At 54.5% G+C, this 26157-nt stretch overlaps 1 protein-coding gene and 1 long non-coding RNA gene across 6 annotated transcripts in view; one reads left to right on the top strand and one right to left on the bottom strand.

Annotated features, from left to right (window-relative positions):
* Positions 1-26151, top strand: part of FAM178B (family with sequence similarity 178 member B) — a 113539-nt gene extending 87388 nt beyond the window's left edge. Inside the window, exons 13-17 of one of the 4 annotated variants that reach the window (XM_077749237.1) lie at positions 2130-2217; positions 9308-9433; positions 23552-23629; positions 24182-24334; positions 25961-26151. In XM_077749237.1, coding sequence (XP_077605363.1) covers positions 2130-2217; positions 9308-9433; positions 23552-23629; positions 24182-24334; positions 25961-25990 — 475 coding nt within the window. In that variant the 3' untranslated portion in view covers positions 25991-26151. Of the gene's footprint in view, positions 1-2129; positions 2218-9307; positions 9434-23551; positions 23630-24181; positions 24629-25960 lie in introns of those variants that run through there. The other 3 variants (XM_077749239.1, XM_077749235.1, XM_077749238.1) reach the window with 3 other exon arrangements.
* Positions 6998-25947, bottom strand: LOC144219268 (uncharacterized). Of its 2 annotated transcripts, none has more exons than XR_013331350.1 (3): positions 25769-25947; positions 11888-11973; positions 6998-7531 (listed from the first exon to the last, which is right to left on the bottom strand). It is a non-coding gene; the product is annotated as an uncharacterized LOC144219268 (long non-coding RNA). The 2 variants fall into 2 exon arrangements; XR_013331351.1 differs by lacking the exon at positions 25769-25947 and adding an exon at positions 19560-19847.
* Positions 26152-26157: the final 6 nt, after the last annotated feature.

Consider the following 26157-nt stretch of genomic DNA (forward strand, 5'->3'; position numbering starts at 1 on the left):
CTTCATGTAAGTTAAATATAAATTAAATCATACACAATTATTCTTTTGTATCTGGCTGATTTCACATGACACTGTGAAGATCATCTATGCCTTTGGATATAGTTTCCGCTCACTGTCATCAGGCATAGCAGTGAGTTGTGTAGATAGAGCCCAATCTGTGACTGCATTCTGTTGGCATAGCAAGAGTGCACTTCTGCCTCGTGTGTGTGTGTGTGTGTGTGTGTGTGTGTGTGTACGTGTATACCTAGGAGTAGGATTGCTAGGTCATGGGGCAAGCATATGTTCATCTTTAGTAGACCTTACAAAGCAGTTTCTCAAAGTGGATGTACAATTTAAATTCCCTACCTGCTGTGTATGAGCTTCTCCGTTGCCCTACACCTTCACCAGCACCGTGCATTTCCCGTCTTTTTCAGGCTCTTGTTTCTGGCGTATGGTGGTATTGCCAACTGCTGCTTTTTTTCTCTTTCTAATCAAGAGCCTGTTGCTTTGTCGATTCTTCTGAATTTCATGACTCAGTGCTAAGAAAATCAACAAGGCCCCTGTGTCAGCCTGCTCAGCCCCACAGGAGCCGTTCGAGGAGCCATCCGTCCCCCACCCCTGACCCCCGGTTTCCCTTTCACCCAGGAGCCTCCCTCAGGTGCAGCCTGGGCAGCAGGAGGCTCTACCCAGGGTAAGTTGCAATGGAGCCCAGACCACTAAGTGCAGAAGTGGTGGGGCTAGATCCTGCCTCCCTGAAGTACTTGCTCAGTGTTTCCCAGTGCTGCCTATGGCAGGCTGTTCCCGATACCCGCTCAGTCCTGTGTGATGTCCTTCCAGGGAGGTGGCTGAGGGCACCTGTGGGGGTCCCTCCAACAGTGCTGTTACTCTGAGGGCATTTCTCCTCTAAGGAGCTGGATCCAACCCAAGTGTTTTCCTTCAGGTTCCTCATGTTCCCTCTAGCTTCAGGACGTCTCCCTTGCTTCTTCTGATGGTGGCTCTCTGCAGGAACTGGGGACTGTGGCCACATCAGGGTCCATGCCAGGGGCTGATGTCTACTGCCCATGGGGGGCCACAGTGCATGGAGGTGTAAGAGAGACGTGAGCCTTGTGGTAGATGTGGGCTGTGACGTGGAGCATGGGCAGAGGAGAGGCCCCTGACCCCTCTTCCCTTCAACCCCTCCAGCCTCCTGGGCCACTCCACCCCAGCCCTCTCCTCTGGTCTCCACTCCCCTCTTCTCTTCTTTTTCTGCTCCCTCCAGCCCTCAAGAACTCATGAAAATCAGAGTCCCGAACATTGGCATCTGAAATCCCCATCAGAGGCCTTCACTTCTAAAGAGAGCAGATAGTAGCCCCATCCGGAGTGAATCGGTTAAGACTGTTTAGTGCTAGACTAACAAGTCCAGCCCAAACTGAATGGAGCCACAGGCACTTCACTGGCTCACATGACCAATTGACCTACTGATTGGCACAGCAGGCTCTGGGTGTGGTCAGAGCTCTGTCCCCATCCTCTGTCTCTGATTCATCCTCCAGGCTCTTGCACAAGGAGGCAGGATGGTCACCAGCAGGTGTAGGATCACCTCCTGTCAGGTCAGTGGCCCTGCTGGAAAGGCACACCCACTGCTGATAACTCCAGCCAGGGCACCGAGGCTACCTGTCAGTGGCTCACGGGCCTACCCTCGGAGGCCCCCAGATGGGGGCAGGTTCTCCAAAGGAAAGTCACTAGATGCTGGGTGAAAAAAAACAAAATTGAGCCCCATTCTCTATTACCCTACATGGGCTAAAAGATTCCAATGCTGCAAAGGACAGAAAAGGCAAAGTTCTGTGCAAAAGCGGCTGAACGTTGCCCATCTTTGTGTGTCCACGGATAAGTATGGATATTCAGAGAGGAAGACCAACTGAGAAGAAAAACCACTGTGCCAGCCTCTGAAATTAAAGTGACTTTAATTTTTTTCCTTTTGTTTATTTTTAAACCTTCCCATCACGTTTTATTGCTTCTAAAATAAATAACCAAAAGAGTAAGCCAGGGAGGTCCGGACAACATGGCTCTCCAACGTTCACCACTCAGAGGGCGTCCTGCCCCCGCGTGGACTTCAAGCCCACCTTCTCTCAGAGCGTCCCACCCCTCAGTGCCTCTTACTCCTTCCCTCACAGGCAGCTTCGAAGCCAACTCAGCCTCGTGGTCATTGCTCGGATGCTGGACCAACAAGAGACGCTCCCTCTCTGGCAAGAGAAGGCCCAGGTGAGTCTTTGCGTCAGCCGGGCAGCATCCATTGGGCCCAGGAAGCCTGCGGGTGGGCAGAGGGCTGTCCTCAAGTCCTGCCTGCACCTGAGGCTTTCCCCAAATGTTGGGGGCCTCAGGCCAGGAGAGCCAGGTTGAGTTTGAATTGTTCACTCATATCCTTGCATTCAACAGTTACTATTTTGTGTGGCTCCTCTGTACCAGGCACTAAGGATAGAGCAGTGAGCTGGGAGCATGAGTTACTTTTATTTTTTATTTAGTTGTCAAATATGCATGACATAAAATTTACCATTTTAATGTTTGGTTTTTGTTTTATTTTTTGTTTACCATCATGACAATTTTTTTTAATGTTTTATTTATTTCTGAGAGAGAGAGCATGAGCAGGGGAGGGTCAGAGAGAGAGGGAGACACAGAATCTGAAACAGGCTCTAGGCTCTGAGCTGGCTGTCAGCAGAGTCCGATGCGGGCCTCAGACCCACGAACCGTGAGATCATGACCTGAGCCGAAGTCTGACACTTAACTGACTGAGCCACCCAGGCGCCCCCCATCGTGACAATTTTAACTATAGAGTTCAACCATTCAGCGGCTCTAAGTACATTCACAACGTCGTGCAGCCATCACTGCCTTCCACCTCCAGAAATTTTTTATCCTCCCAGATATGAACTCTGTACCTATTAAACATGAATTCCCATTCCCTCCTCCCTGGCCCCTGCTTATACTACTTTTTATATGTGGAAAAAAAACAGTGAAGGTGAAAACAAACACTACACACTTAAAGCTACTCACGCCTCGTGCCTCTCCTTTTCCAGTGTTAGGCATTCTTGGAAGAGCGAGAGAAGTACAGCCCTGTCGTCTTTCCCCACTCCCCCTCTCTCCAGAAAGCTCTGACCACAGCCTCGGTGCAGCTTGGGGCACTGGGCAGGGGAGGGGGTAGCATGGGTCAAGGCCAGCCCAAGGATGGGAGACTGAGCGTGGTCTCTCTCTGCTTCCTAGAAGCTCCCTGGGACTCCAGAATAGTTGCTGGGTGCAGCCGAACCCTCTGGCCTGGCCACACAACACGGGCAAGGCAGTCCCTGCAAAGGGCCCTGTGTCTCTATTCGTAGAGGTGTATAGGGGAAGCCTGAGTAACCTTTTGCCCAGAGTGCTGAGAGAATGTTCCAGCACATCCTGGGGCAGCCTGAACAATATAGCTGAGTCTGCAATGCCATGATTGTAGGGCGGGAGCTCAGAAAGCTGACTGGTTGGGTTTGCTTTTCAGAGTGGGCTCGGCCTGGCTTCTGCCCTGGCTGCCCCCTTTGCCATACTCTTCCCCTAGGATTTAGCAGGGCCGGAACTTCTTGTCATTCCAGTTCCTGCTAAAATGTCACCTCCACCTGGAAACCTTTCCTGACCTCCCAATCTGAAGTGCACTGGCACCATCACCCTGTTTTAAATTTTATTTATGTTTACCCGTTTGTATTTTCCTCCTGATAGTTTCTTATTTATTTGTTCAGGGTCTTTGTTCACACACACACACACACACACGCACACACACACACACACACACACACACACACACACACCCAGCAGCAGCTTCTTGAGTGCAAGGACCAAATGCTTTCAGCTCCCCACTGCCTGTTGGCACCTAGCATAGTTCCTGGCACACATAGGAACTCAGTGCACACTTGTGGAGTGAACATGAGCCTAAGGTTGAGTTCCTGCAGTGTGAAAGAGGGAGTTCCCTTTCCCCGGAGACCTGAGGAGGGGTGGGTGAGCGAGGGGCCTGCACTGGGGTCACTGCACACCGGGGAAAGCCCTATGACAGAGCATCTCTGTGAAGGAGGATGAACCAGTGTCTTAGGGGTGCCAAGCAGTTAGGAGTGGGGGCAGGCAGAGGTGCGGCAGGCAGACAAGACCCAAGTGCTCCCAGTGGGCTCTGGAGGGCAGATGGGGGTCACCAAGCCCCAAGGAGAACAGAGCACAGTGTCAGCAGAGCAGAGGGACAAGGCCTGAGCATCGAGATCAGGAAAGGAAGACGGCCACAGGTGGAGGGGAGGTGCCGCCCAGCTGCAGTGTTTGGAGAGACCAGAAAAGGGTGGCTCAAGGATCAGAGTCAATTTAAGGCTTGGGCTTTGTTTTGATGTGTTTTTTATTGGCTAGAGCCTGGGCATGGGAGATTGAGGGGGGCATGATGGGGATCAGAGAGCTGGGAGGGGAAGTGCTATGGATTGTCTGGCCCAGGCAGGCCCTTGGAGGGAGGCAGTGAACAGTGCTCCTCAGGGTGGGGATGCCACCCCCGCCAGGGGAGAACTGCCCTGGGAGCCCCCCATCTGCTCCCCAGGGCTCAGCCCACCCAGCTCCAGGCCTTTCCAACCAACCAGTCACCCACATGGCCACCGTGTGCCTATCTGTTCAGGAGACCCTGGCTGAGCACCACCTCTGTGCCAGGCTCTGTGCCAGGCTCCGCATTGGGAACCACCCTCGGAAAAGAGGGTGTGAGCAAGGTAGGCTGAGGGCACAGTGACTAAGTGTGCCCGAGGGCAGTGAAGTGGCTTCCAGAGAAGGTGTCCTGAGCCAGCTCTTGGAGGCTGAGTCAGTGTTTGTGTTGCAGAGAGGAGGGTCTGCAGGCAGGCACCAGCCTCCTGGCGGCTCGGCTCCAGGAGAGGAAGGACCAGCCGGGGCCTGCCCGAGGCCCTCCCCGTGTGTTTCCCCCATCTCTGTGCAGGCCCGGGGCTGCCACGCAGGCCGCCCAGGTCTCCGGGCTGTAGGCGCTTCCCTTTCCAGTCTGGCCTGTCAGACGGATCCTGGCTTTCAAAGGGCCACCGTGGCCCCACAGCCGCCCACATCAAACCCGCATGCCCCCTTTCCCAGCTTCTCCTCCATGTGGCCTGCCTGTGCTGCCTGTTTTTCTCTGCCCTCCTCGCAGGCCAACCCCACACCCTCTGCACACAGCTCCGTGCCCTGGCCCTCCTTCCTTTCCACCATCACATCCCAACCAAGACAGCGGCAGCTAACACACTGCACAGCATTGGCCGTGTCCCAGGTGCTGTTCTCAGAGCTTACCTCTCATAGGAGTCCAGGCAGTAAAGGGCTGTTACCATCAGGCGTTTCTCATAGATGGGGAAACTGAGGCAGGTGCAGTTAGGAAACTTCTCAGGTCATACAGCTTGGAGCTAAGATTTGACTCCAGAGTCCTTGCCCTCGACCACTGCAGCATGCCATCTCCACTTCTCCAGCCCCTTACTCAGCCCTCATTGTGGTGACAGACCGGGCCACACCTGCCACTTCATGCTGAAGATGCCCCGCGGCTCCCTTGAGCTTTACTCCTAAGTGGCAGATAGGAGGACAAGGGCTGTCTCTTCTGCTTCCTTCATCGATGTGTAAATGTTTGATAAACCTTATCAATAGACTGACTCTGAAGGGGAGTCTAAGGGTTGCGAATTGACTCCCCGAGGAGAGGATCTGGGGTGAGTGCCTGGCCAGAGGCCTCGCAGGCACTGCTGGGCAGGAGGAGCCCCTGACCCCTGGATGGCGTGGCTTTCTGTCTCGGGCTGCAGTCTGAAGCTCTAGAAACAGGAGCTGAAAAACTGAATTGGAGGGATGGGGCTTCTGTAGCTAGTCAACACCCCCCAAAACTTGTATTTCCAAGAGAGCTTCAAGGTCAGGCCCGCTTCCTGTTGTCCCTGGGAATCCTGGGACAATCCCAGAAACAGCAGGGCTTTGACCTCATGCACCAGTATGCTCCAGACATTGCTCAGGGCACTGAAGACACAGCCCCAAACAGAACTCAGTCCTTCCCTTGTGAAACTTATGCTCCCCGGGGGGAGATGGACACAGGCACCAAGAAAGAAGCAAATATTTGGCATACTACATGGTGATAAGGGCTCTGGAAAAAAATAAAGCCAGATAAAGAGGAGACGGAATGTTGAGAGATGGGGACATGTGTGCACAGAACTGAAGTCAAGCAAGTTTCTTGGAACAGCAAGTGCAAAGGCCCTGGGGCAGGCAGAATTCTCTTAGGTTGGAGGAAAAACAGAAGCCATTATGGCTGGAGCAGAGGACCAAGGACAGAGTAGTAGAAGTTGAGGTCAGACAGGTAAGTGGGGATTCCATCCGCCAGAGCCTCAGGACCGTGGTAGAGGCTTTGACTTTCATGCCGAAATGGAGAGCCACTGGAAGGTTTTGATGAGAGGAACAGAATCTGATTCATTAAATATTTTGAAAGGCTGCTGGGTTGAGCGTAGATCATTGCAGTAATCCTGGTAAGAGATGATGGTGGCTTGGCCTGGGGAGATCGTGTTGAAGGTGGTGAGAAGTGTAGGATTCGAGGTGTATTTCCCAAGTACCGCCAGTGGGACACGAGATGTGAGAGAAGGAGACCAGGAGGGCTCCAGGATGTAGGTAGCTGGCAGGATGAAGAAGCCCTTTACCGAGATCGGCAAGACACAGGTAGAACAGGTTCGGAGACAAGTTAGCAGTTTGCTTCTTATCCCAGGCCATCTCTTGCAACACAGCAAACCTCTTCTGTCAAACCACGTCTTCCACTTTGGAGTCTGGAGAACATGGGCTTTAAGTGGCCAAAACGGAGGAGGACAAGGGTCTGCATCTCCTAGGGAGAGGCTGGCTGCAGTCCTGCCCTGCCCTGCGTTCATTCGTTTGTTTAATGAGTGCTAATGAAACCTACACCGCACGCCAGGTGCTGTGCTGCACAGCTGGGGATGCTGCAGTGAACGAAACTTGCCCTAGGAGGCCTTACCTTCTAGTGAGGGAGGGGGGACAGGTAATAAACACAATAAACAAGTAAATTACATGCCATGTTAGGAGGTGGTAAATGTGACAGGAAACAAAAGTAGTTCAGGGCGAGGGGATCGGGAGGGGTGGGTGGTGTGGACGGCAGCGTAGACAGGGAGCTGGGGCTGGAAGGGAGACGGGCAGCTGTGCGTGCCTGGTCAGAAGGCCCAGTCAGACACAGGCTGCAGGGAGCAGCAGGGCCTCTAGGGCTGACACTTAAGACCCTGGCCTTGTCCACGGGGCAGATAGAAGCACTGCCAGGGTCCGGGCACGGGAGTGACCAGCCATGCGGACAGATGCCCGGCTGGAGCTCCTCTTCCCCCTCCTCCTTCCAGGCAGACTGACGAGACCAGTGGAGGCCTGCCTTCTTGGGTGATCATTTGCCTCTTGCCTGGAGGTGTCTGTCCTCATGGGCCGAGTGTTTGCGGAGACAGCTTCCAGCGGTGGGGGTGAGGTGGGGCGGTGCAATGTCAGGTCCCGGCCCTGCTGGGATGCACACGGTCCAAATATGCCCTTATCCCCGCGAGGGGTGTGGCTGCCAGAGCTGGAAACAAAAGAGGGTAAGCAATCAGAAGGCCACAGCTTGCTGCGCTGAGCAGGGCGAAGCCGTTTTCACGGGGAGGAAAAACATAGGAGCTATGGCGCTGCAGTTGTGTGCCCTGCCCCAGCCCTGGCTCCTGTACAGGGAGGGTCCTGGGGCGAGGCTGGCTGCCTGAGGACTGCTTCTGGGGGTGTGGGCTGCAGAGCCTGGCCCCTGTGCTTGCACAGCTGTGATCCCCGAGCAGGCAGGGCCCTTTTGGAAACTATCCCCAGCCTTGCAAGGCCTGAGCCAAACAGCACGGCTCTGGTTTTGGTGAAGCTCCAGATGGTGCCTCTCTTCGCCCAGAACCTTCTCTCTCTCTTTCTGTCTTTCCCTGTCTCTCTCTCTCTCTCTCTCTCTCTCTCCTCTTTCCTCTTTCCCTGCCTCCTCCTCTCCCTTCCTAAAGGGATGAGACACTAGGCCAAGAAGACCTGGCCCCCATCCAGGAGCCAAGGCCTCAGGCCTGTCTCCTAGCCCTCAGCCCAGCTGCTCTTGTGGGCTGTCTGAGCCTGTGGCCGGCTGAGGTGCTGAGCAGGTGTCTGCGGGTGAGTCGGCGGGGCGGGGCGGGGAGGAAGCCAGGTGTGCCAGGCAAGGCTGGGCTCAAGCAGGGAACCGGGTCAGGGGCTCAGGCCTAAGTCCTTCTGGCCAGCCTACACCTGCTTCATCTAAAAAGACGGTGCCTCTGTGAACTCCCCTGGCTCTGCTTCTTTGATCAGCAGCCCCCCTTTCCCAGAGTCACACATGGCCCCAGTGGGGCCAAGGACTCAGGAACTGCCTGCCTTTTGCCTCTGGCCGCAAGTTAGCTCCAGGGCAGCAGCTGAGCCCAGGCTGCCCAAACCAGGTGCAGGGCCTGGGCCAGGAGTGGCTCACTGCAGACACCTGTGGGGCCCTGATTCTGGGAGGGGTGGGGGCACTCCCATTTGTGCAGGGGGGAATGCAGTTTACACGGGTGGTGGGGCGGCTGGCAGATTAAGTGACATATCAACCAAATGCAGCGTGTGGACCTTGTGGGGAATCCCCATTCCAACAGCCCAACTGGTGAAGATGTCTTTGAGACAATCAGAGAAAACTGAACATGGTGTGAGACCACATAAGGAATTCTTGGTAATTTTGTTGGGCAGGAGAATGATGCTGTGACCATGCTGGGGAGAGAAATCCTTATCCTTTTCGGTTAGAAGCTCTTTATGGGTAAAATGATACAATGTTTGGATTTGCTTTAAAATCCCCTGGAAGGAAAAGGGCGGGGGCGGAGAAACGGGGGCAGGCAGAAAGATGTAGAGCGAGCGCAGTCATTAGAGGGGGCGGCCTCTGCTCCTGTGTAAGCCTCTCCAATCCCCACAGCAAGTTCAGCAAAGAGACAGACACGAGAGGCCTGAGCAGCAGCTCCGAGTGGGAAGGATCTTGCCCTCTTTGCTGGCCTTCGTTCTTCCAGCCCCGAGTGCTTGCTCCAGGGAAGTGGATCAAACAGCCAGCCTACAGAGATCTTAGTTCGTTCCTTTAAGGGAAGGCTGAGCCTGTGCTAGGCACCATGTGCATGCATGGGCCTCCTCTCCTGGGAAGAGGGTGTGTGGTTGTCTCCATTTTGTCTTGGGCTCCAAGAGGCCACACAGCGTGTCAGTGAGAGGTGGAGCCACGTCGTGGAAGCTGGTGGTCTGGCGCCAGAGCCCACGCGCTGACCTGCTAGTGCCAGCCGAGTGTCCTAGGCACCCACTGTGTGACGGCCTCTCTTCTCCTCCCTAGCTGTCTTTGCTCGGCCAGCTCCTGAGCCTCATGAGGCCATCATCCCTCAGACAGTATCTGGGCTCTGAGACCTTGCCACCCTGCCAGGAGCAACAGCCAAAGACCAGTGCTGAACTAGACCACAAGGTGAGCACACAGCACCTGCCTACCTCAGCCAGGGCGCCACACCGCCCGGTAGAGGGGAAGGCAGAGCTGTCCACACTGCAAGCCTCTAGGGCCTTCTTGCTGCCAGTCCTCCTAAAACCCCAGGGCCTTTACAGTTCCAGCGGGCTGCCTTCCTCTGGTAGGAGGTGCTCACCATCCCCGCATAGCCAGTCATTAGAGCCCTTGCCAGTGCCCCTCACAGAGGCTCAGTGGGGCGCTGTGTGCACAGGCACGAGTCACCCTGGCCCTGCTCCTGGGTTTTGCTGCATTCTTTATGGTCCCATATGGATTTGCTAGCTGTGGGGTGCTCTGTTGTCTTACAGCACAGTTTAGAGAGGATGCAGGGGCTAAAATAATGCTAGTGAGGGAAGTGGGGCTGGGAGGGAATGTCGAGACGTGACAGCCATTCTGCGTTCCTAGAGCAGAGCTGGGTGCCTCCTCCCTGTTATTCGCTGTGGTTGCCACTGAGACTGAGGCCTTGGTCTTCCCTCAGTTCTTCTTAGTTGACTTCCCAAACATTGCCCAGCTTTCCCAAAAGCCATGCTTTGCTGGGAATCTGGGGCAAAGAGGTACCCGGAGTCTGCAGGTTGTGGGGTTTGGAATAATGAGGCCTATGGACCCTTGGGGTGAACGTCAGGCAGGGGCAGTGGTATAGGGGTATAGGGGCTTCCGAGTGGGAGCCCCAAGCCTGGCTCTGGGAGGTGGGGAGGGTGGGGGTTGTGTGTATCTCAGTGAGCTCCCCTATCCCTCGAGGGATGAAGAGTAGAGATAGAGATCTTCCTAATTTAGGAACGTGGTAATTCCAAATCTCACTCGGAGGTTGGGTGTTGATGATCCAGAAGTCCACCCTTTGGGCATTGCTTTGCAAATCAGATAAATGAATTAATTTACTTAATGAACACAAATGAACCATTAAGAAGATATGATAATCCCAGGTGTATGTGCCTCTTCTGGAACATGTAGGTAAGGTTATCTTTTAGCTGTGCCTAACATTAGTGCATTTACGAGGCTGTTGCCTGCCTTCCAGGAGAATGTGAGCTGTGTGCCTGCCCTGCTCTCGTTCCCCATCTATTTCCTAGGAAATGAGCTGGTTGTGGAGGCTGTGTTTGGATGTTCCAGGGCCTCTAGAAGGGAGGTGGGGTCAGCCCATGGGCAGGAAGGGTCTGTCTGAGCAGGACACAAGGGGCAGGCAGGGCCCAGGCTGGGCTAGGGGAAGGAAAAAGGAGAGAGGAAGAAGGGGCAGTGGTAGCGGAAATGATCTGCCCAGCGAGGAGTGTGCGTTGCAGACACTTTGGAGGCCACCCTGTGACCGCACCCAGCAGACTTAGGCCTGCCAAGCCAAAGGCTTCCACTTGGCTCCTTGCTTTTCGGAGCCCATCTGGTAGCAACTGTCTTTTCAGCAACCAGGAAAGAAGAGGAGGAAGCGGGCTGAGGGGATCCTTTATTTTGAGCACTGTTCTCATGCATATAAAGGGAGCTGTGTCCCCCTTGTCAGGTGCCATATTGGAAATGACCCGTTGGCCTGGAAACATGGAGGGGATGGTATGTCTCAGCAGGGTGTCCCAAAAGTGTAGGGTTAGGGTGTTGGCCCAGCCCAGGGCAGCGAAGTGGGCACATGGGTCTGAGGGCAAGTGAAGGGGACACATGAGGCCAATGCAGTTCTCCAAGGCCTTTGCTGCAGCTTGAGCCCACCTAGGATTGACCTGGAGCAGAGGAGGGAAAGGGCACTGGCCTGGGAAGGGGAGGAGGTGGGGCTGGTTCCGGCACGCGGGTCTGCACAGAAATGGGAAGAGTTCCTGTCCCCCTGGGCGGGTGCTGTGCTGACCACGAGGGGCCAGGTGGGGCAGGTTCCCGGCTCCCACAGCCCAGCCCTGCTCCCACCTTGGCCAACTGACTCCTCATTAGGCCCAAGGATGTTTCATCTTCAAAGGTGATCAGGCTACTCACCAGCCAAAAAGAGCAGCAGCGTCACCCGCCCTGTTTTACAGGGAGTGGTGGTCTGGGCCTGGGCTGAGCCTTTCATCCCTAGAGCTCAAAGTCTTTGGCTTCTTTCTCTCCAGACACAGTGGGGAAACTGAGGCCAGAGTGAGCATGGCCCCAGGCAACCTAACCTGGAGGAAATAGGACTTTCCCAGCCCTTGGGGCAGCAGTGCTGAGCCCCATCCCCCCGGGCCCTGCTCACCCCCCAGTCTGGGAGATTTCCTGTGAGAGGCTGGGTGACTGCCCTCCTCCAGCCCTACAGATAAACACTTCTGCCAGGCTCCCCTCCCCCTGCTCTCCCCACCCCCTCCTTTGCAGGGGGCGGGGCGTGGTTTGGCCCAGTCTCCTCCCTCTCCTAGGAAGCTCCCAGCCTTCTTCCCCTCCCTGCCTTGTCCTCCCGAGGCTGGGAGTGCTGCTGACTGGTGCCCCAGGGCTTGACTTTCTCTTCTCACTTACCCTGTGGCTTTGCAGTTGACCCTTTACTTGTTGATGTCCCCAGCTGGACCACGGGCACAGCCGGGGCTTCTCGGGAGGGCATGGCACTAGATGAGTGAAGGAACGAATGAATGAATGCAACCTGAGTTCCTCTCCCCCTCCCTGAACTCTCTTCTGCCACCCCATTCTGGCCATCCAGCCTCCTGCCCCGCTTCTCCAAGCCTCCCTCCCTCCGCGTGCTCTCTGACCAGCCTCTGCTTGTCAGCCGCCTTGTCTCTTAGAGTCCTTGTGTCTATAAGGCCACAAGGGTTTATAGCCTGCACTTCTCGTGACGGAGGTCCTTGACTTCAGAAGTGTTACCTGCCTGTGAGAGAACCAATGAGGGCACATTGTTCGTAATTATAAGCTAGTGAGATTGCTGCCTGGGAAAGCTAACCACCAAGAACAACAAAAAGCAGCAACATGGTCCTGCCGCAGCCCTGCAGGGAGGCCGGAGGGGAGGCCACGGGAGGGCTCCTGCCCTGGCTGTTTGTCCTAGATGGGTCAGGGCACAAAGTGTCCTAGCAAATCATGGCAGAGCTTGTGTCCAATAGGAAATTCTGACAAAAAAAGAAGGAAGAATTCTGCTTCCTAACGAGGTGATTAGAACACATCCAGCAATCTGAAGTGCTCTCGATGAAGGAAGGATTGGTTGGCCCCTTGGTGGTTATCACTGGCCCTGTGCTCACCGGGTTTGAGCAGGGCTCTCCCTGAGGAGAATAAACATGAAGCCCGGAGTGAGGCATGGGGGTCTGAGACAAGCCCCTGGAGAGGCTGTGCCCATTCAGCTGAGAGAGGTGGAGAGGATGTTTTCATGCAGGAAGCAGCTCCAGAGAGCTGGCCTCCCAGTGCCTCCCTTTGGTCCTTGGGTACAAGTTCAGTAAGAGACCAGTGTCCCCNATGTGATTTGCTGCCGTCCCCTCAAAGCGAACCACTCAGCTTCTAACCCAGAACCAGGAGTTTCCTTTTAGCTGACTTCCGTGGACCATCTTGGGTCAGATTTTGTCTAGCTGCATTCTGCCTAACCTCAGAGTGTTGGCCTATTCACTTTTATTGAGATTATTGATGTTTTGGTCTTGTTAGACCTGCCATTGTATGTTCTGTTTCTATTTACCACACTTTCCTGCTGTTTCTTATTCCCCGCCGCCCCCCCCAACCTCTCACCCAGCCCTTTGCTGTAGTGAAGGAACTTTTGTTGTTCCATTTTTTCCCCTGGGGTTTTGGAAGGTCTACAGAACCAGAATCTTTATAGTGGTGTATAAGATTTTCCCCAGTTTGGATAAATTTGGCATCTTGGACACAACTGTCATTGGGAAGAAAACAGACGTCCACAAAGGGAGATGTCCCAGAGTTGGGGCTGCATTGAGGCACCAGGAGCTGGGTTCCTGTCTCGTCCTCCTGGGCATGTCCTCCATGCAGCCTGATGAGTGTCCTTGTGGGGTGGGCAGTGTGGGGCCTACTGAGGGCTCTGCATCTGTGATGGTCCTCATCTCCCCCCCGGGGGGTGGCAGGCGCTGCGGGAGGCCCCACCACCCAAAGCAAGCCTGAAGACTGCAGGTAGCTCCAGCCAGCTTCCTCACCATACACAGCGCTGGCTGTCTGGCTCTGTGCGTGTGAGGCTTGGGGATGGCTTGTGTATTAGAGAAGTGTGCGTGTAGAGAGTTGATTTTATGTGGGGGCGGGGGAGCGCTCCAAGCTTGAGTGATGCTCTGGTAAACAGACTCTGCCCTGGCCCACCAGACTCCTTTGAGCTCATTCCTGGGTCTCTGCACATCTTCTGCAGAGGGTGTGGGCTTGCCCGTTTGTGTGTGTGTGTGTGTGTCTGTGTGTTTGTGTTTGTGTGTCTGTGTCTGGGTGCATGCGTGTATGCCTGTGTGCATATGTGTTGTGTGGATGTCTTTATATCTTTGTGGTGTGCCCCTGTGTTAATAGCGTTGACAAACAAGTTTTACTGCTTTTGCTCCTGCTGCAAAGGCAGCTGGTCTGTCCCTGTGTCGGTAACCCTGCCAAGAGCAGCCTGAGAGACTGGGGTGTGGTTTGGGAGGTTGTGGGGAGTGGGCAGAAAGGGTGCCGCTAAGCCCCAGCAGCTCATACCCCCTCAGGCTTGGCTGGAGCACAGGCCCCTCACTCTGGCTCACCCAGAAGCACAGGTAGAACAGGAGCCTCTCCCTCCCCCCCACACTCCCCACCTTCTCACCTGCAGGTGCCCATCCTTATTTCCTGCCCCTCACCCTACACCTTAGGGAGAGTCATACCCACAGGGCTGGAGACCTTGGTCAGGGCAAGATTAGGGTGGGTTAGGAAGAAACCAACTAGTTGTAAGAAACAGAAAACAAAAGGACACCTGGGTGGCTTAGTCAGTTAAGTGTCTCACTCTTGATCCTGGCTCAGGTCGTGGTCTCACGGCTTATGAGTGTGAGCCCCACATGGGGCTCTGTGCTGACAGTGAGGAGCCTGCTTGGGATTCTCTCTCTCCCTCTCTCTCTGCTCCTGCGCTCACACACACACATACACTCTATCTCTCTCTCTCTCTCAAAATAAATTAAAAAAAAGAAACAGAAAACAGATATTCAAGAATCCTGAGTTCTTTCCTGCCTAGTCTGTAGTCGGTTCCTCCTTACTTACTCCAAGGAACATTAAACATCTTTTTGAAATAAACCTCAAAGAGATGGCCTCTGGGAAGCTGACCCGAAGGGGTGATCCAAGCATCAGTCCCAGGTCACACCCACCTAGGAGGCTGTTCTGCCTCTTCAGAATGGCTACTTCTGAGCATCTGATGGCCACATGGGGCCCAGGCCCAAACCATCCTTGTTTGGGTCCTGGGAACTCTGGCTTCCTTGCAAGTGTATGAGCAGGGCTTGAAGTGACAGAATTAAAGCTGGGAGGAGGGCAGGCTTGGATTCTTCAGGCAGCTTCTGAACCTGCTCTCTGCCCCAGGCCCAGCCCTTCTGCGACCATGGGGGTCCCTCCCTCAGGCCCATCCCATACCCCATGCAGGGTGACTCATCTGCTTCTGGCCTGACACTCTGTCTCTTCATCTTTTGAGTCCTCCTAGACTACCCTGTGATTGTCTTCCTCCCATTCTCACATAAGAAAAGGCAATCCTGAGTGCCTGTCCCATCACATTCAGCCCCTCTGTCAGCAGACCCTACTTCCTGCCTTTAGCTTTCCTACTGCAAGTCAAACCACACCATTTGATTCCAGGCAGGGGACATCTTTCCCAGAAATCCTGGGAAATGTGAGATGTCAAGCCTCCATTCTCTTTGTTCCTGCTGTTCCTTCTTCCCGCCAGTGCCTGGCCTGTCTTCCCTGTACTTGGATTCCCATGGTCATTACAGTCGGTTCATTTGTCCCATGGCCTGTCCACACATTGCTTCACACAGCTAAGTAGAGTGAGCTTTGAGGATCGGGTCCAGAGTCAATCTCAGCCGCATCCCACTGCTCCCACTGAAATGGCGGCCCTGAAATGGCAGCCTTTGGGAGGAACCCTTTCCCACTTCCCCTGCATCCAGCCCCTCCCACTGGTCTCTCCTGGGCCCTACATTCTAGGGAACAGTGCCTTCTAAGTCATCACCATGCAGTATAGGGAATGGGAGGCTGGGACACTGATAAAGGAGGGAGCAGGATGCTGAGTACCCCCAAACCTTAGATGCTCATGGCCTGGTCTGCAGCCGTGGGTAATGGCCCTACTCTCCAGTATCTGTGGGAAGTATAAGGACAGTGCTTTCTAGGTTCTTCCCACTTCAGCACACCAGGTGAACTCACCAGTTCAGTGAGTGAAAGAGAAAGATAAGAAAGAGCAGAAGCTTTTGAGGAAACGGTTTTTGAGGAGGTCACTACTCTCTGCAGCCTCTCCAGCCCCTGGAAGCTGGCCATGCCAACACCCTGGCTGGTTTCAGTGGCTCCCTCCAACACTGGCATCCCACATACTGATATGCATGTGCATGACCGGCCCTCAGTTCTCAAACATTAGCAGTGAGAATCTTGTCCTTCTCTGGGTAGTCAGCAGAACTGGGTTTCCGGTCCACATACCCCTGGGGTCAGGGTCTCTCATCCCAGCTGGAGGAGCAGGAAGAGCCAGCCAATCCCCCCTTGTCATCTCCCCTACCCCCCACGGCCAGCAGGAAACCAGAAAGGAAGGGTGGGCTGGGTGGGAGCAGTCTAGCAATGGTCTGCCTACAGCCCCTCATTCCTCCCACCAGAGGACACAGGAATGGGTCAGATGCTTTGAGATAACCTCCCTGTAGCAGATCCACAGGAATTAAAAGCCCCCAGTCTTTCTGCTTTTGTCCCAACTCCATCTCTTTCCTACTCCTGCTCCACTGTGCCAGGGGCTCCCAGTTCCCTCCCCATCCTCAGTGCCAAGAGTAGGTGGCCAGGGCTGCTCAGGGTCCAGTTTGGGATAAAGCTTAGAATTCCTCTGTCTGTCTTGGGTGTAGGATCTTGAGTCTCTGGGTCTTGAGTTTCTGACCCCGGGCAGAGAAGTGTGAGTATTTTCTCTGGACAGCCAGAAGTCCGGGTAAGAGGCTCATATTCTGAGGAATCTGAGCAGGTGGGCACATGCTAGGCCACCAAGATCCTTCAGCAGTCTCCATGGACACTGCCTGCCCATCCATCCAGCGGGGACCTGAGAGCAGCTCTCTAGGCAGTGGCTGATCCCCACAGCTGAGCCAGAAGTCCGGTTCCTGTCCAAACTCTGCTGGCATGTCTCCCATCACCCTCAACTGGCCTCATCTCTGCTCCACGTTTGGGTTCCACCCACTCCTGTGCCTACACCCGCACTTCCATTTACAGAATCAACTGCCTGGCCTTGTACGCTCAAGGGTAAGTGTGGCAGGGACCCTGCCTTTGACTTCTGCTGTCTGGCCTCTCAGCTCTGTGCCTTCAGAGATGCTGGGTGAGGAAGAGGCCTTGCGGCCCTGTCTCATTTCCTAATTAACAGTCATGCATCCTTGTCATTTCCTTCTTGGTAGGACTTATGACCCATGACCTGTCCTGGCCAGAATATCTTCCAAACTCAGCTTTCCGTTGGGCACAGCCCTCTGCTTGCTGCTTTAGTGCTGGCACAAGCCGAGGTCAGGGAGTAACCTTGGAGCAGTAGCAGCATGAGCAAGGGGAGTATGTCATGTGGTTTGCTTGTGGGCACAGGGAAGAAATAGCATCCTAGAGGTGATGGCAGGTGCCACACTCCAGGACCTGTCCAGACGGGATTCACCTACAAAAACGCATCCCCTCTCATCTTGTGTTCTTGTGGACGTACCAGCTGGACAGGGTTTGGCGCTCTCACCAGGCTAAGGCTCTTGGCCTGGGGCCTACAGGTGGCCCTACCTTAGGATTACTCGTTACTAATTATTGTTGTTATTTGCCCATCCTGTGGTAGACTGCCCGGACCATGCCCCTGGGGCTCAGGCTTGGGGCCCTGCTCCCTGTCCCAGGGGTGCAGTCTCATCTTCTCCTGGTCCTACCATGAGCAGGCTCTTGGGCCCCAATGTGCAGTGCTGTTCTTTCTGAAAGGGGGTGTCTTCAGTGTTAACTCCCCTTTATGAAAAACACACACGCACAGAGCTTGTTCAGCCTTAGGGAGAGAGTGCAGACATCTGCTTCAGACCTAACCCTTCCTGGAGACGGTTATGTAGTTGGGGGACCTCTCCAAGCTCAGCTTCCACATCTGCTCAAAATGAGAATCATCAGGCCTCTCTGGGAGCCCTGCTGGGTCAGGGCACTCTGAAGTGGTGGTGTAGGTTTAAATTTAATTTAGAAAAGAAAGAAAGAGAATTCGTGGAGGCCCAGCCCTAGCCTTGGGTCTGAATTGTGCCCTGGTAGAGCAGTGCTGCTTCAGCTTTTCCCAGACTAGATTAGTTCTAGACCTGCAGCATGTGTGCGTGCATCTGTCTCCAACCTAGCAAGAGCTGTGAGTGGACCGACGGGTGACAGTGCTGTGACCTGTGCAGAATTCTCCCCCTGGGGTCCATCGTCAGGCCCCCCGGACAGAGCTGAGAGCAGCCTAGCCAGATTGCAGTTGAATGCAGGTCTTGTGAGCATAGAGAGGAGACAGCAAAGGAGGCTGCTCTGGGCTCCTGGCATCCCAGGCAGGGTAGCTGGTAGCCGTAGGCATTCAGGGCCAGCTTCCTGGAGGCCATGTCCTTTGGGTCAGTCTTGGTTTTCCCCAGCAGGTGTTCCTGAGTCAGACTTTGTTCCCCATGCCCCACCCCCAGCACCCCAGCAGCTGCCCCAGAATCTGCTCCCACAGGATGCCCACCCTGCCTGGCAGCCTCCGGAGGGCTTGGTTTGGAGACTTGCCTAGGGTAAGCCTGGATCCTTGATCGTGACTAGAGGCGGGAGAAACCATAATGTTCTGGCCAGAGCGAGTGGCTTCCTGGGAGATCCTCTGCCTCTTTTCTGCCCAGTGTGTGTGTGTGTGTGTGTGTGTGTAAATAACCCAGGCCATAGCCTTCTCCCTTGGCATTAGCTGGAGGGGAATTTTCTAAAGGATGAAGTTCCTGGGAAATGTTCACCCTTTTTTCCTTTCGTCTTGTGACGAAAGTGCTACAAATGGAGACTTGGCTGATGGTTCCCGGGGTCAGAACTAGCTGGATCAGAAAAAGGAGCCATCTACTTTCCCCTCCTCCTGGGAGGGTGACAGGCCTTATCTCTCATCCTTGTCCTCCTTCCCAGGGGGAGGGCAGGGCCTGCCTTCAGGCTCTAGAGCCAGGAAGGAGGCATACTGCACAGCAAAGAACTTCCCAGAAAAGTTGGCCCGCCACACTCTGGGGAGAGACCCAGAAAACGAAAGCTACAGGCCTTGCTGGCAGGGGACAGTCTCATCGTGTCCGCATTGGGTTCAGGCACGTCTCACTCTTTGCTCTCAGACTCTGCCTTTCCCCAACTTGCTGACTGAGGTTTCCCTAAATTCAATTTTCCATAGGGACTTCCCAGCCTCCACTGACACCCTGTGGGGGGAGGAGCTGTGCCACCTGAGCTGGTGAGGGCCCATTCTTCAGATCCTGAAGGCTGGAGAAGCATAGCACCTCCCACCCCCACCCCCAAGGAGTGTCTCTGCACTGCGCTTTAACCCTGAAACCACATTGACTTCTACCCCCTTCAGGCACACACACACCCTTAGGGAATTGGAAGTGCCTCAGGCTGAGGAAAGGGCCACCTTGCGTTTCCAGCTGTGGAGGAAATGGGAGCAGGCAGGGGGCCTTGGCATCTCCGTGCACCCGCCCAGCTGCTACATGGCCCTGGCCCAACTTCCCTTCCCTGTCTTGAAAGGGCAGACAGCCCCATGTCTCTGTGGTGTCAGCCAGGACAGGAACGGGCTTGCTAAGTTCAGGAGCTGGCCATGGTGTGACTGGAGCAGGAAACGCAGCTCACACACCTGGCTGTTTACTCTGCGTCCTCCATACTCCGGAGAAGGGCCCGCTTTCCCCACCCCTGCTGGTGCCCAGGGCCTGCGTCTCAGAGGAAGGAGGCTCAGGTGCAGCCCCCTCCTTCCTAGCCAGAGCCCCAGTTTCTGCTAATGTCTGCTTCTGGAACCTTCACAGAACAGGGCAAGAGAGAGGAGTCTGGGAAGGGTGGTGTTCAGCAGAAGCCATGCATGCACCCAGTGCCACTGTCTGTCCCTTTTTCTGGATGAGCTCAGATTGTCTCTTACCTGTCCTCAAAGCCTGGTTCACAGGTGGGTCTCCGGGGAGGGAGAGGTCCAGATGGGCTGGGCGCTTCCCATACTGTATGAAACCTTTCTTTTCCAAAAATACTACTATAAAAACTGCTGTCTTTGTGGCGATTTCTATGCACCCGTTGAATCACCTCCCCTTACGCTGGATCAAAGTCTTCCTTGAAAGGGCCTCCCCTCAAAGGTCCAAGGGATCACTTCTAAGTTCAAGGAAGAAATGCACTCAGCCCTCCTTGCAGGTAATGGGCAAGGTTTGGGAAATAAGCTTCTAAAATGTGGTTAACAGAGGCCTATCTTCAGGACTACCATTTCCTTCTTTTTATTCCTGCCTCCTCCCCGCAAAAAAACACATGTTCAGAATAGTTTTCCTGGGATTTTCCCTCTAGATTCAGTGATGGGAATCAGCGTAAGACTCAAGTTGTGAAACCCACACACGCACACACGTACTCCCAGGCTGCTCTTTTCTCTCACTAAATCCCCCACTGCACAGATTTTCCGCCAGGGTGTTCCTCAGATCCTGGACCCACCCTCACTCCACCTCCCTCCTAGAAGATAGATTCTTTGGGGGAATGAAGGGGGAGCAAGATTGCCTGAAACCTCCTGGGGCAGAGACTGTCCTCTGTACCAATTCCAGAGTGGCTCCAAGATCCCTTTTAGCCCAGGGCTTTGTACACAGTACAGAGGCCTCTGAAATGCAGAGATCTCTCAGATAGGCGTCTTTCCCGGCCTTCCCCTGACCAGCCCATGGCTCTGTGGCCCTTGGATATTTTCTTTGGCAACTCTCACTAGCAGCTTGTTCAGTGCCCTCTCAAAGAGGGGCCTCAGTCCTAAGAGCACTGCTCCTTTTCAGGGTCATGTCTCTCTACCCTAAACCCAAAAGGACCAGTCAATAATAACTGGTATTGTCTTATTTAAAATTAATTTTAAAAATTTAATTGTATTTGGGTTATCCGAATAAAGAACATACATTTTAGAAAAATAACCTTAGAAAAGATGAAGAGTGTCCTATGTGAGAAGGGAGATGACTCATTTTCAGAAATACCAAATAAAAGCTGTGCTGTCTACTTAACAGGTTTACAACCTATTGGAAATATGTAGAACCCCACTTCCCGACAGCCAGCAATGGAGTCCCAAACCCTTAGACGTTTCCAGGTTCGTCCCCTCACCGTTTTGCAGACTTATTTTCGCAGGCTTTGCAATGAACATGCTCCAGAGAACAAAGGGAGGAGGACTGAAAGTCTCTGCATCACCTCAAGGAACATACAGTTGTTCCAATCAGACTGCTTTTTGCCTTACATGAGCATAGGTGACATCTGGGTAAGGCTGTAACCTCTGTAGTACTCAGCCAATGAGGAACGGCAGGAGGGGCTCGCATGCTAGGAGATAAATAGTCTGCTGTAAGTGCCCCGAGTGTGCCTGTCTGTCACACACCTGCTCTTGCAAGAATGTTGATTAAAGTCTTGCTTCACTGTGCTCGGAGTCTCCACGTCCCTCCTTTGATTGGGTCGGTGGGCTTCTTTCTCACATCCTATAATCCTTTCTGTCAGAGAGAGCCACATTTTCGCTCTAGTGAATTCCATAAAAACTGATTTAGTGCCTCCTTCCCTGGTGGAATTGGGGGCAGTCTGTTCCCCACAGCCTAACCTCCCTGCTCAAGAGCTTTGAATGGCCTTTACTGCTCATTGTCCAGGCTCTCTGGGCCCAGCCCTATCCTCAGGATGTCCCCTCTGTCCCCCCACTCCAGCCCAGCCAGCCACCTGGTGATCAGTCCCCCAGTGTATCCTGCCTCTGTTTCTTGCATCAGCCCTGGGATCAGTCTGGTTTTGTCATCTTAGCCCAGCCACCACCCCTGCAGGGCCATCTTCACCTCAGATCCTGCTGTTCCTTTGAGGCCTCTCCTAGCTTAGTCACTTCCTCCCTGAAGCCTTCTGAGCTGCATAGCACCCCTCCCCCACCAAGAAAACCTAGAAGGACACTTTCTCCTTTTGATCCATGGGGAAGCTAAGATTTATTATTTGTTGACCAAATGATTGCCTTCCTGAAGTATCCTTTTCTTTTGTGTTTGTTTATTTTTGAGAGTGAGGGAGAGACAGCATGAGTGGGGGAGGGCCACAGAGGGAGGGAGACGCAGAATGGAAACCAGGCTCCAGGCTCTGAGCTGTCAGCACAGAGCTCGACCGTGGGGCTGGGACCCACAAACTGTGAGATCATGACCTGAGCCTCAGTCAGATGCTTAACCAACTGAGCCACCTGGGTGCCTCTGAAGTATCTTTTTCTAATGTCTAAGTGTTTGTGGCTGTGTTTTAGCCAAGGTACAGTGTCTGGCACACAGGCCTGCGCCTGCTTTATGGGGGCAGTGGGGGCGGCATGAGCTTTTTGCCAAGGCTGAGGAGTTAGAAAGAGTTCTGAATGTTCTGAATGCTGTGGACCTCCTTAAGACCAGGACAGGCTGGGGAAGGGGAGCCTGTGGGAAGCACCGGCTTGCAGGCAAGCTCACTGACAAGCCAGCCCAGCTGGGGGATTCAGGCACAGACAGCTGCAGGATCTGACAGGAGCAGCTGGCTTAGAAACTGGATCTTGCCCAACCTGGGGCAGCACTGCCCGGAAGGCACACTGGGGGGTCCCCTTGGCTTTCCCCACTGTGTCTTTTCCCTGCCTGCATTGTATGGTGTCGCCCAACCTGTGGGCCTCAGCTGTCATGCTGAAGAACAGGCTGGGCCCCGGGCACATTAGACGCTACAGGGGAGGGGTAGGTGGCTTCCCTTCTTGGGATTTTGCAGTGTAGTATTTGAGTTCAACAAGACGGTACTCCGTGGTACCATGGTGCCCTCAAAAGTGGTTCTGGCCTCTGCCCTAAGAAGGCTCCTGGATCTGTGCAGAGTGGCTGCTGCTGTTTCTGGGGCACCTCCAGATACTCTAAGAGAGGAGGATGGTATAGAGAGGGAAAGTGGGGGCCCGGGGGGGTCTTGGGCTGGTTCTGAGCTCTAGCCGTGTTATCACCGTGCTTAAGCCCTGCTGCCCGTCTCTGGAGCCCGCCTCTCCCATCCCAGCTCAGCCTCAGTTAGTTATCAGCCACAGGCACAACAGTGGGGTTGTTTCCTGCCACCCTCCCTATCTTAGACATAGGAGTCTGAAGGGGACAAGGCAACAGGCACCTCTGAGTGGAGAAGGGGCTGCCCACAGACAGGAGTTCAGAGTGCCAAGAGCAGGCTGTTTTACTCAGAAGCCACGCCTGTCCTTGAGGGTCCTCCCTGTGCCTCACTTGGTCTGCACAGCAGGTGAATGTCCCGTAAATGAATGGGCAGCAGAGGAGTCCAAGGGCATCCAGGGATCAAACCATTCCCTGATCTGATGCAATTGGCCTTTGTCCTCATTCCACATTGCTCCCCCCTCCAACCCTGAGTGTCCAGGGGGCAAAAGTAAGGGTAGGAGTTGGAGGATAAGGTGTGTAGATGCTTAACCAAAGCTGTCTCCCATCTGCCTCTCCTCTCTTGGCCTGCCTCCTCGGGTCAACGTGGTTTCACTGTCCAGAGAAGGCTGCACATCTGTCTGTGCAAGTGTTGTCCTGCCAGGGGGCAAGCTGGACACCCAGGGGCCATGTCTCCACATAGTGAATGGTGGCGCCTGGCATGGGTGGGTGCCTCAGGGAATGGAGCAGGGCCACAGATCCCAGGCAGAGGTCAGAGTGGACAGGTCCCCAGTATGCCGGGACCCCAGGACAAGGCTGACTGGCCGTATGGGTTTCGGGACGGCAGAGATTAGATTTCTTCTTCTGAATGAAGGGAGGACAGTCATTCATCATAGAAAGAGCTCTGAGTGAGTGGGTCTATAGCCCTCCTTAAAGACACCTCCTTGGAAACTCACTGGAAGCCCAGTGGTGGGCTGAGTCCCTAACCTTGGCCACTGGGCCTGGGAACAGGAGTCTGGAGGGGACGGAGTTAGGGAAGCCTGTCTCTCTCTCTTCTTTCCAGGTCTGCTACCTGTGCCATAGCCTTCTGACACTGGCCGGGGTGGTGGTCAGCTGCCAGGACATTACTCCAGACCAATGGGTAAGTTACCCAAGAGGCCGAGATGGAGGCCCGCCCACTGTCAGGAGCTGCAAGGAGTGGGAGGCTGAGAAAGAAGAGGGCCAGGGGAGCCAGGTGCCTGCCTTCTCCCAGTGTCCCACGGGGCATTCCTAAGGGATACTGACCCAAGCCCCCAGCAGCTGTTCCTCTCCTCCCCTTCCTGCCCAACTTCTGAGCAGTCATCAGATCTTTCCCCCTCGGAGTGCCTGGGTGGCTCAGTGGGTTCAGTATCTGGCTCTTGATATCTGCTCAAGTCATGATCTCATGGTCATCTCATGGTCGTGATCCCATTGTCATAAGATCAAGCGCCGCATCATGCTCCTTGCTGAGTATGGAAGGCTGCTTAGGATTCTTTTCCTCTCTCTGCCCCTCCCTCACTCTCTCTCCCTCTCAAAAGTAAGTAAATAAACTTAAAATATATATTTCAAAAATAATCTCTCCCTCCCTTTCTCTGACTTCATTGTCCCTCCTTCCCTACTATGGATGGGCCTGGCCCATGCTACACCCTCCCCCATGCATACCCCACCCCTGCAGGGAGAGCTGCAGCTGCTGTGCATGCAGTTGGACCGCCACATCAGCACCCATATCCGGGAGAGCCCCCAGGCCATGCACTGGACCAGACTCAAGGACCTGGCAGCCCAGACCTATATCCGCTGGCAGGAGCTCCTGGCCCACTGCCAACCCCAGGTGGTGCCCCCTCCAACCCCCAGCTTAGGAGGGGAAAGAAGTGGTCAGGTGGGCTGCCCAGAGCCAGCAGCGTGTCCACCCCCGCTGCAGCTCCTGAGCTCCTGACTGGCAAATGGGTGGAGAAGGCAGCCTGGGGGTTGGAGCCGCCTTGGAGGACCTTCATCATTCTTATCAAGAATCAAATGTCCTGGGGCGCCTGGGTGGCTCAGTTGGTTAAGTGGTTAAGCATGGGGCCTCTTGATTTCGGCTCAGGTCAGATCTCCACAGTTCTGGGTTCTGAGCCCTGAGGCAGGCTCTGAGCTGACATTGAGGAGGAGCCTGCTTGGGATTCTCTTTCCCTCTCCCTCTTTCTCTGCCTCTTCCCCAACTTGTGTATGTGCGTGCGCACACACACACTCTCTTTCTCTCAAAAGAAATACATATACTTTTTAAAAAAAGAGAGAAAATCAAATGCCCAGTGTGGGGGTGTAGTGAGGGAGAAACAGAGAGCCCAACTTCTGGGCAAATGCAAAGAAAAACTTCACCCTAAAGAGCATAGAGCCTGGGCGAGGAGTAGCAGTGAGTAGGCCCAGGAAGGGGCACCAGAGGCACCAGCTGTCTACCCTCTGCCCACTTGTCCTGCAAGCCTGAGGCTGGCCTCCTACTCTATAGGGAGGGACCGTCTCAGTCTGCCCTGGTCCCTCCAATTTCTGAAGCAAGAACCTCCACTCCTGATTTTCTCCAGCTCTCTACGTACTAATACTCATAGGTAATACTTACTGAACTAAGACCCTTTTCTCTAGGAGTCTAGATAGCCCCCATGAGACAGAGGTATTGTTATGGTCCCATTTTACAGATGAACAAGCTCACCAGAGTCACTGAGAGGTTATAGCTTGCCTCATCAGGCAGGCAGCATGTAAATGTCAGAACCAGGGCACAGATCCAGCCTGACTCCCGAGCCTGCACACTTAAGCACAGCCCAAGCCCTGCTCTGGTAGCCTCTCTTCTGGCCTCTGTCCCTCTGACAGGCAGCACCGGCTGGCTCAGGGGCTCTTCCCTCCCCTAGCCCCCAGCCCTTGATGGAGACAGGCTGGGTCTGGTGAGAATTTCTCCACCCATCTTCCCAATGCTCCTGGGCTCCCAACTTGCCTGTTTTCTGACTTCTCTCTGCTTGTCCTTCCTCCCGTAACCTCTGACTTGGGTCTGACACATTGGCCACAGGCTGTGGCTTGGGTCTCAGATTTCACAAGTCTCTGAGAAAGCTGTGGAGAGCCAACCTCACCCTCAATCCCCAAGGAACTAGATCACACTAGTCTCTGGTGGGGAAAAGCCTGTTTGTCATGAAAAGAAGAAGTGATTCGTGGCCTGGCCAAGTCAGAGGGCTGGCCCCCCTTCCTTTCACACTGTCCTGGGCCTTTGAGCCGTGAGTAGAGGGAACCCAGACAGAGCACTCACGTGCTGTGGTGAAGTGGCCTGTTGACCTGCCGTGTCCTCTCTTGGACTGGGAGCCACAGGACTCTTGCAGTTCAGCACCTGGCACGAGGAGCCTGAAGTGGATGTTGATGCTGGAGAGTCTGGGAGCGGGAGCGGGACAGTGGCTACCACCTGGGCCATGGCCATCACACTGTGTTTTTCTCCTTGTCACAGGCCCAGTACTTCAGCCCCTGGAAAGACTAAAGGATCAGGGCAGGGCTGGCCCCAGGCTCTTGGCTCTGGCAGGAAGCGAACAGGGCTCAGGGAACAGGAGGAAGCTAAGAACAGAGGCGAGAGGAGGACCAGTGTGATGAAGCAAGAGCCTGCCTCCACAGGCCCCTGACCCCCACCAGGCAACGGATATGGCCTCT

The sequence above is a fragment of the Crocuta crocuta genome, unplaced genomic scaffold, assembly GCF_008692635.1.
Source record: "Crocuta crocuta isolate KB4526 unplaced genomic scaffold, BGI_CrCroc_1.0 scaffold118, whole genome shotgun sequence".
Classification (NCBI taxonomy): Eukaryota; Metazoa; Chordata; class Mammalia; order Carnivora; family Hyaenidae; genus Crocuta; species Crocuta crocuta.